Genomic DNA, 10,454 nt, shown 5'->3' with positions numbered 1-10,454 from the left:
CCAGATGGACGGATCAAATCAAGAATGAGTGTTGTAGGTTTTCCACTAAGATAGAACCTGAATAAATATGTCGAATGCTGATAGGGATGGAGCTAAGCCAAATGGCCAAATCATCCAAGTCAAGTCTCTCACAAACATTGATATACTACTAGATGAGCAGTTCCCATACAAGTGTCATTTTAAAATTGTACCACAAAAGATATTACGAATATCGTATCACCGTTAACATGGATTCTCGAATTTCACCCGTATTGCCCTGGCTGTAAAACTAAATTTGCGTTCTTGGAATAGTGAACCTAAGTGCTGCAACGCAAAACAGACAGAGCAAGTCGTCATGCGCTGACTATTAGTTAGAGTAAGATGCAAGCTAGACCGGGCTTACTCAGTAAGTTTTAACAAAGGCCGAGTCGCTGAAAATCGGGCGTCATTTTAAGAAGCATATGATTCATCCAGTAGTATATCAATGCTCACAAATGAAGATAAATAAAAATTATAAATTTATAAGAGTCTTTCTTATATTTTTGCTATGCAATTTTTGACACTGCATGTTTTATTATAAGAAAAATACATGCATTATATAATTTAGAAAAACACTAACTGAGAGAGTATATCACAACCAATAGAAAAAACTTTTTTTTTTTTGAAAAAAGTAAGCCAACCGGTCGGGAATCGAACCCGGCATCTCCAACGGGTAAACGCCCCAAACTCGTCGCATTCAACCATTATGCTACGGAAGACATACTAATGACGACAATATTTAAGCTATTGGCTATTAAATACCTACCACTCAGCGCTCTTCGAAATCATGTTAGTGTTTTTCTAAATTATATAATGTTCAATAATCAGAATGATATATTCTTAAATCTTGTGAATTATTCGTTTGAATAAAAGAAATAGTTAATTAAAAATACATGCAGTAAAAAAACGAATATTTGTAAATACGTTTTTTTTTGTTATACTGTACTTACGTAACACTGTCAAAAATGTTATATAGATTTTTTCTTCTTGAATTCCACAATAAATAAAACAATAAGTTATATACAAAATTGTATTATTTCAAGACAGATTATGGTTAATGTCAAATTACATCATTGGCATTATTACCTGTGTCAAAATTGATAAAACACGTAACATAGTCAAAACTACAACAGCCTGTGTTATTAGTGATGTGTACAATTAAATCTTAAATATCTTTCAAAATATCAATACCTTCGATGTGAATTTTTTTAATATCCTGTTCATTTATATTACACCACATAGTCTAGTAAAACTCTCAATGTCGTATATACCACCATAATTAAAGTAGCTATTACAAACACTCGATAATGACGAGCCTTTTACTACTTTTTATTTAGACATATCAAGTTAAATAATAACAACGGATTTATAGAATATTTATTAAATTTAATTATTATAATTAATTATAGTGACATCTGGTTAAAATGCTTCGAATGAATATATTTGAATGCATTTTTATCTTAATAAGCGTGTATGCTTCATAATTCGGTTAATAGATGTCACTATGAAATCGCATCTTTTAATGTGATCTTCCTTAATAAAAGTCTATCTTAATTTTTGTTTTTTTGTCTCCTGTGAAATTTAAATTTTGTCACATCGGCGATTTTAACAGCTGAATGATATTTTATAATAATATGCATTATAACAGAATTATTTATTTCTACAAAAAACCCGACCTTAGCAGGCATCAAATTCTACTGACTGTAGCATATAAGAGATTCCTCGGTTCTTCAGACATATACCCCCTACCCCGTTTCTAACTAATTGTTAAAAAAAAAATACTTTTTTTAATTAGCTTCAGTTACCACAAATGGGTATAGTTTCGGTCTCTCTTTTGTAAGCAATGACATATATATCAATACGCCTGTCCTAACAAGTTAGAACTGGATTGGCGTCAGTGATGAAGACTCAATGGGAAACGCTTATCGACTTGTATCTAAATAATTTAATTATGATCATTTTAATAATGCCACAAATAATACAAATGAATTTATTCGTCTGTAATTAAATGAGACATGAAAATGCGCAAGAAAACAGCGACAAATATCTAATTTCAATGTATTCTATGGATCATTTGATTTATATTATCTTTTCAAGAGACCGAATATATCATAGAATTCTAAAAAATACAACTGAGGCGTCTAATTCCAAAAAGCGATAAGTCCACATTTGGTCAAAATCGAGAAAAAAATACGCACGTATTCTTTGTATAATTTTACACAATATGTATTGATCTATACATTTCAAAACGCGACATAACCCTACAAAAAAAAATATTTTAAGTCTCGATTTATTACAAAAAGCGCAAAGTCCGTGTTTCATATTATTTAAAGCTTGGTTGATTTCGCGCGTGTTTAAGTCAACCAATTAGGGAACGTTCAATATTGAAAAGGGCGTCTCCCATGCTGTAGCATCTGGTAAACTCATGACAGTGCCACGGAAATATGTGCCTTATGCGGAGTAAATTAAAGAGTGAAGTACAAATAGCGCTACGTCCAATTTTATTTTGCCTATATTTATTACATTTAAAAGTTTATCGGCTAAACCAAATTGCCATTTGGTTCTAATTTCGACATAGAATACAACGGAAAAAATAATCTCACGTTAAAACAAATAATTGAAGCTTGAAACATAAAAACGTTGTTTCCCGAAAATATTGAATTGTGGACTTGTCGCTTTTTGTAATTAGCGCCTCAACTCTACACTAGATAGATGTTAGGATTTGACAACACTGATCGGAATTTTGGAAACAAAAAAAGGTCATGTTTTCGCAGTTTCCTGCATCCATGTATCACCATATTGCATTTGAAGCATGACCAATAACTAGCACTTTGATTGGAGTTTACAGTTTCGTGTAACGGCCTGATTATAATTGGCCTTGACATGAATGCAAATTTGGAATAATGAATGCCCTTATTGTAAGTCAAGGAAATAAAACTTATATGAAATAAACTCTATGGGGAGACTAGTAGTTTACCAGAGACATTTTATTTTTCCCAAGGTTTATCCTTTCCCAAGGTTTATCCAGTTATTATATGAATGCACCAGACGGCCTGATCTGGCCAAATCGACCAACTGCTTCACTAAATTAGAGTGTTTGTAGGACCTTTTAACTGTCATTATTAGTCATGCGATTTAGTTTCTTCTACTCCATCAGTATTTTGCGGTGTCGGTTCAACTTCACTGTCATTATCACTACTGGAATATATTTCTGACGCACTGCTTATTCCGACCATGCTCTCATTGTCCGAATCGTGTGCCTTGTCAGTTCTATACGCCATCGGAAGTTTGTCTTTGTCTCTACTGGATCGAGAGGCAAACCTTTTGCTCTTATGCGAGTGGCGGCTGGAGTCTGACAGGCTCCCACTTCGTGCTCCGCGACGGTGCCGCTTTGTGGAAACGTCTTTGGTACCATGTTTTCCGCCACCGTAATTCTTCTTCTTTTGATGTTTCATACTCTTCGCTATGACTCTCTTCTGGTGATCGAGCTGAGGGAATAGATCTGAAATAATTAAATAAAAATAAAAAAATGTAAGCTAATATTTTGTTTATTTCTTGATTGGTAGCCATAATTTGTTCTTCGTTGGAGTCATGTAAGCCCTTTTCAATCGAGCTGAGACCTTCCTCCAAGCTTGTAATCGTCATGTGCTTTTCTGATGGAACTGTGGAATGGAATAAAGAATCGCGTAACTCCGCGTTTGCGTAAGTCGGGGTATTACTGTATTGAAAAAAGAAGTCGATAGATGTTGCGCACACGAGTGATATAAACTCTAAATCAATAACATCTACAAAACATTATGTTAGTGGAAGAAGGACACAATTGAAAACAAGCTGTTCATCATTTTTGACAAAAAATAAAATATAGTTACTTTGTGAGTTGGATATGGCTTGTTTAGCAGCATTCATTTCAGCTTCTTGTATGCAGTGTCCACGCGCCGAGGCGAGACGCTCCCCTCTGAAGTACACAGCGACAGAATACACCCGAGTGTTTGTCGGACCGACGCATTCAATCACTCTGAAATAAGAAACATTGAATAAAAATTGTTGCAGCAATATTTCAGTTGTTTTATACTTGCACTCCTTCCAATCCTTCAATCTTATTTCGGTATGGTCACAATATCGAAGCTCGGTTTGATACAAATAAAAAGGATTTGAAGTTATACATATTATTTTTTAAATAAAATATAAAATACTAAATTAAAACTATGCAACATTTTCGCTGCACTAGAGAAAACTAAACTGAATTTAAATGATAAACATAACCATAAAATAATAATGAACAAGATGGGATCAAAATTTTACAATATTTTTCTAAAATTAAAAGATTATCTTTGTAATGTAAATTGCTACAATCTTGCAAGCATCGTATTTTTCTGCGAGGCACCACTGGTGGTTGGAGATATTAACATATGAATAATTTACTTGTATATTGGTATATCGGGTTCGCTTCCGTCCATCGTCCTGAGAGTGAGGCAGCACTGCTGCAACTTTGATTTGGGATCGTTCCACTCCTGGTTCATGATGAACTCCCGCAACCGAGGGAAGAGGCACACGGAGCAAAATGCAAGACAATGCTCGATATTCTGAAAAAACAATAAATACTACTTAATTGTTCATTTACTTACGTTTTCATGCAATACACAGCATGTACTTATTGATATCAGACAATTCCGTAACAAGGCAGTAAACTTGTCAATTTGGTCACAATTGAGTCACTCAAGATTTAAGAAAACACTAATTAAGATTATATAATAACTAGAAAAAATCTTCAAATAATAGTTTATTAAATGATTAGCAAGTGTAATAGCGCCTGTACACGTGCATTGATTTACTGGCAGCAATAGTGCGCACTTTAAACTATCGTGACAATAAAACACAACACGTAAAAGTGCTGACTGTCTCTTCAAAAGTAAGCGAGACGCGATGTTGTCATTTTATGGTACTATATACTATATTATACTTATTTGACAGGTAGTGAAAATCGGTTAACCTCAAAATGAGTATAGTTCGTTTTTTTGCCGGCAGATTCGCCACTATCGTTCTACTGCGCATGAGCAAATAAGCAGTAAGATTAGCAGTAATTATAATACTTTGAAAATACAAAGCCGATAGCCAAAATGTAACGCAATTTAGAAAGCGCTTCAGAGTAATGTAAAAACCACTAGATAACTTCGTCGCAATTAGGTAAGACACGTATAGCTTAGTGGTCAGATCACGTGGGCGCGAATCATGCTGCGTGTAAATTTTTTTTTCAAAAAGATTTTATCTAGTGGTTATATATTTCTCAGAAGTGTTTTCAAACTATGTATGTTAGTACTTTAGTTTTATATTTTTTATCTACTTACCTGAATTGAAATCCTTACCTGGTGGCTCTGACACCATTGTAGTGAAAAATGAAAAAAAAGAAGGGGAGGCTACAATATATATGCAGTAGAGATAGGTAAAAATAATATTAATCTTACTTTGTCTATGTAAAGTGCGCCTAAAAATGCTTCAAGCAGATCGGCTTTGTCTTTTGTCTTTGGTCCAGCTTTAGGATTTTGATAAACGGCATAGCTGGCCATCGCTAAGTTGTCACAAACGACAGCCTGTGTCCTGTTGTTTACTAGAGAACTTCTTAACAGCTGCAAAAGATGTTAAACACAACAGTTATTATTTAGCAAATCAAATTCTCCTTCAAAATACCTGATAATAATAAATATTAATAAATGCCACCCACCGTAGCACAAAGGTACCATAAAAACACACAATATCAGCACGATACGAAATCCTTGCCATATCATTAAAAAAATTATAAAAATCCAGTATACCTTACTAGGTATACTGTATCCACAATGGGCACATTGAACTTAGTTAGTCAAACATATTTGTTTTTATTGAACTAAGACTACAATTTACAGATGGTGTTCATCAGTTCTTAAAAATCAATTAAACCCTGCCTAAACCAAACCATAATAGTTTTCGTATATTTTGGGCGATATAAGAAAATTGTGCACACTTTTTCATTCATACTTATTTGTTTTTGTTGGATTAAGACTACATATTACACATATTGTTGGTTCATTTTTCATTCATCCGCCTAAACCAAACTATAATAGATAAAAAATATTATTCTATCAATAAAATATACAAATTTACGTATTATTTAATTGCATAGTTTAAGATATTTTATAGATAGACGAATAATTTTTGACTATTATCTATTATGGATTGGATTTCGCAGGGTTTCATTGAATTTTAAAAACTAACACCATCTGTAAATTGTAGGCTTATTTCAATGAAAACAAATACGTGTGACTGACAAAGTTTAGTGTGCACAATTTATGGCAGATATTAACAGCCTACCTCCACCCTTCGCCACTGATGGGAATTATGTATTCAAAGAGTGAAACACGTTAAAATATATTCAAATGGAATAGTACAAAACCTATATCTATTCAAATTAATTGTTAGGTCAGCTGTCAGTCCTGACTCAAATTGACATTATGTGCGAGACATGAAGTGGAAGAAATAGTGGGATAACTCACCGAGAGATGACCTTCATGATGCTCAGGAAAATGTTTATAAAGATGGTCCGAGGAGATGAGCTGTAGAACTGTGTCACCGAGGAATTCCAAACGCTGATTGGAACCGAGCGTCAAGTTTGTGAAGCCCATTGATCTGTCAGTGAAGGCGCGGGCCAACAGTCTGATGTGTTTGAATTTCACCCCTAAAATAAATGACAGAAATTACTATTGCAATAATGGCAACACTTATTGCTAACCTGTTACTGTATAATATTGTGTTATCTATGATTCGGCTTACTATAATCATTTTTTTCCAAACAGGGACAAAATAAAATATAAAACTAAAAAGAATTTTAATTATTTATTAAGTAAATAAATAAACGCAAAATTAAAATTGGAAACAATTATGAACGGTCTAAATAATTGCCCTGTCTGGCGATGAGTGTTGACAATAACAAAAATGCCAACAATTTTCTGTAATATGATACAATAAATGGCATTTTAGAGCTCAAAAATTATCGATCTCCTGCATGTGGATCATAAAATACATATTATAACATTGAGATACAACTAAAATAAAATGATAAACCAGCCAGGACTTCGGAACCCATCGTCAAATTCAGACGTATGGTAAGCCTATCTACGATTGACATAATAAGATGTCATTTCTAAAAATTGAAGTCCAAAATCTAACAAAAAATACATTCATACATATTCTATATGTAATTTCACCATGGCCCCCACAAGGCGGACAGGGCACCAGTCTGGTGACCCAGGCTCAGCGGAGGCCGGCATGGTGGGTCGCCAGATAAGTGAGATAAATGCACATCAAAAATTTTCGCTAATAGAAGAAAAAGTCACCTGCTATTTTACTGTGATACTTCTGATGCAATTTTTAATTACTGTGTGTCAATACAGTGATACCATTAATTTTACCTCGAACACCATTTTGAAAATGCCACTATAGAAGATCTGTTTATTATCAAAGATGAATTTTACACAATATGTAATCATCTACATTCTACAACTTCCAAAATCCGCAATAAGCATAATGGCATAAATGATTAAAAACATAATGACATAAATTAAAATGATACATAGTAAGAAATGCCACTATATCCAATTTTCATTGCAATTAAGGGTTGATCGGCTAGCACAGTGGTAGGCAAACTGCGGCTCGCGAGCCACATGTGGCTCTTTGGCCCCTTGACTGCAGCTCTGCCACAAATGCCCCCTGCCCTATTTGACATGGCTACAAAGAAAAACGGAAGACGAAAACTGTGAATTTAAGTTGAATGGACCGAGACTTTCGCGTTTATTCAAAACTTAAATGGCCTACCGACCTGTATTATTTGTCGGGAAAAATTGGCACATTAATATTTAGAGAGACACTTTACAACTAAACACGTGTCATTTTGCACTAAATATCCTGTCGGTGATGCAAGGAAGAAAGCAGTTGAGGAACTTTAGAAGCGTCAAGTTCTGTTTTAATTACTGAATACAATCTTCCAATAATGTTAGCAAGTTTTGTGGTTAATAAAGAAATTTCTATAGAGGAAATCAAGAGTAAATTGAGAAATTGTTTTATTGGTGAGAGCCTGGAATCGTGCTTAAAATTAAAAACAACAAACAAACCTGACTCACTCAAACTTTCCAAGGAGATGCAAGACCATTATTCACATTGAGTGTTTGTCAGTCATTGTCATGATTTAATTTTATAGATAGGTACCTTACTTACAATTTAATTTTTTATCAATACATAAGATCATTATTACGTATACTATCAAGTTTTATTCAATATACCTATAGTTTAATTAAGACTTAAAACTTTAACTAAAGGTTGTTTTAAAAAAAGTGTACCTACATATGAATACGTGTATTAAGGTGACGCATCAGTGAAACGCCAAATAATGTTCAACTGTACGCGCGACGAAAATTTGTACTTGCTTTGCATTCATTGAGAGAACGTGGAGTCGGACGCACGTCACTTTGCTGCGTGATGGCGACGGGCCAATTAATTCTAAAATCGTGTAAAGATGACTAAAAACTTTACCCATTTACTTTAAAAAGCAAACATGTCAATGAATATATTATTATTGATACTAATAGAATAATAAACAGAACATAAAATGGACGTATGTTGGATTTATATGAGAAATAATATTTCGTTTGACAGGCGTCATTTTCACCCGCGACCCGCAATCCGCACATCGCCTAGCAACGATCTTTTTAGACCGTGCCTCAACTAATGCATGGCCTTAAATAAGGCTCTAAGTACCAAAAAGTAGTATTGCCTGTATTTACAAAATACCGAGTCATTGCAGTAAAATTTCATGAAGCAGACCTTTTGAAAAATGTAGTTTTACAGTGTGAAGCAATCACGGCAGCTTCTATAATTTTAGGTATTAAGAACTCGCAAGTGTCAACACGTCATCGTCAGCTATTTTATATTGAATGCCGTTGACCACTGCAGTGCTACTTACACCATTATAAATAAAACACGCCAACGGACTTACAACGTCGACAGGTTTAATTATTTTGCTGTATTTTTTTGACTTGCTTGAGGCACTTAGACTATAGTTGAAGTTATTGGCATTGGTATGTAGAACATTTTTCTATAAAAATGTCAGTTTTTATTATTTTGGTACTTAGCGCCTTAATTAATACACGTATTCATATTATATAATTTAATTTTAAGAAATTTGGCTCTCAAAAGAAATCTCAATCCTATTGATATTTGGCTCTATTGACTAATGAGTATATGATAGTAACACATAGTTTACCTCAAATATTGAATCGAGGACATCACTACATATTTAAAAATGCTTTATATGTTAAGTGCTGTACTTTTGCAATAATTATTCATTGAATGTTGATGTACGACAATATTTTACCTATTGAGTCTTCGAATTTGGTGAGGTTCTGAAGGAAAGGGTACTGCTCCACCCATCTGCGGTCTCCCAAAGGTTCCTGCTCCTGCAGGGGGTGAGGGCGGGGCCGTCTCCACAATTCCAATAGCTCCGGGCAATCCTGCCATAGAGCAAGGCCAAATACTCTGTCTGCTACCTGTAAAATAAAACAAATATATTTGTTTGACGAAACCAGATGGATCTCGCGATTGCTAAAGTGTCGGCTTCAAGCCCGGGTCTGACAAAGTCATGTGTTGTTTTTCAATTTGTATTTGGAACCAAATCATAGACCCATCGGATTGTTGACCCAATGACAAAAAATGCCATAGGTTTATTTATAATTTTTTTGTTCCCATCTTGTGATTCTGCGGTCTTCAAAATATTTCATCTAAGGGCAGATGTGATGTTATATGATGCTATTTCATAGGGTTGAATGTAATGGAATATTTGTGAGGGTGTTAAATAGGTTACGTTTTGTAGAGGTTTTATATTTTAACTCTACAAATGTCAAGTTGTTGTCTATGGTCATTGATCGACCATAGACAATAATGATGAAACGAAAACACAGTTGTCATTGCGCGCTCTCCAAATGTAGTTTACTCGCGCCGCTGGTCCGTTCCTCTTTTTAATGTCTAAATTCCAAAAGTATAATTAAGATCTTCAACTCAAACTTTAATCAATAATACTGTCATTATATTGTGCCGTGTATCGAACTTTATTTGCACCTGAAATAAAGCTAATAATCACCAACAAGTGTCTCAATCTACCTGCCCCAACACATGTCACACACAAGCAACCTTCTGAAGATAAACATAATAGATGCTGGATCTCACAAAAAAGCAACACAAGGCCAGCATCTATAGTTTCTCATTGTTATATTTTTGATTCCATGTTGCCATCCATCTTTATTGAAGTGATATTTTATGTGCGATACATGAAAATTCCTCGGAGAGTAAATCCCTCTGATATGTGACGAAAAATCCATAAGATTTACTCAAAAAATTAAATTAAACCCAAAAGC

General features: G+C 34.2%; 1 protein-coding gene across 2 annotated transcripts in view; it reads right to left on the bottom strand.

Annotated features, from left to right (window-relative positions):
* Window positions 1-1,585: 1,585 nt before the first annotated feature.
* Window positions 1,586-10,454, bottom strand: part of drosha (ribonuclease 3 drosha) — a 45,450-nt gene continuing 36,581 nt past the window's right edge. For both annotated transcript variants that reach the window (XM_085948695.1, XM_085948696.1), the window contains 6 exons: window positions 9,419-9,590; window positions 6,546-6,727; window positions 5,481-5,642; window positions 4,441-4,601; window positions 3,888-4,033; window positions 1,586-3,520 (listed from right to left, as the gene is read on the bottom strand). In XM_085948695.1, the coding sequence (XP_085804821.1) occupies window positions 3,141-3,520; window positions 3,888-4,033; window positions 4,441-4,601; window positions 5,481-5,642; window positions 6,546-6,727; window positions 9,419-9,590 (1,203 nt within the window). In that variant the 3' untranslated portion in view covers window positions 1,586-3,140. The remainder of the gene's footprint in view (window positions 3,521-3,887; window positions 4,034-4,440; window positions 4,602-5,480; window positions 5,643-6,545; window positions 6,728-9,418; window positions 9,591-10,454) is intronic.

The sequence above is a fragment of the Rhyacophila brunnea genome, unplaced genomic scaffold, assembly GCF_057557595.1.
Source record: "Rhyacophila brunnea isolate RB1 unplaced genomic scaffold, BYU_Rbru_1.0 scaffold_21, whole genome shotgun sequence".
NCBI classification, from domain to species: Eukaryota; Metazoa; Arthropoda; class Insecta; order Trichoptera; family Rhyacophilidae; genus Rhyacophila; species Rhyacophila brunnea.
The sequence above is the reverse complement of the archived record's forward strand: the minus strand, read 5'-3'. Positions and strand labels throughout refer to the sequence as shown.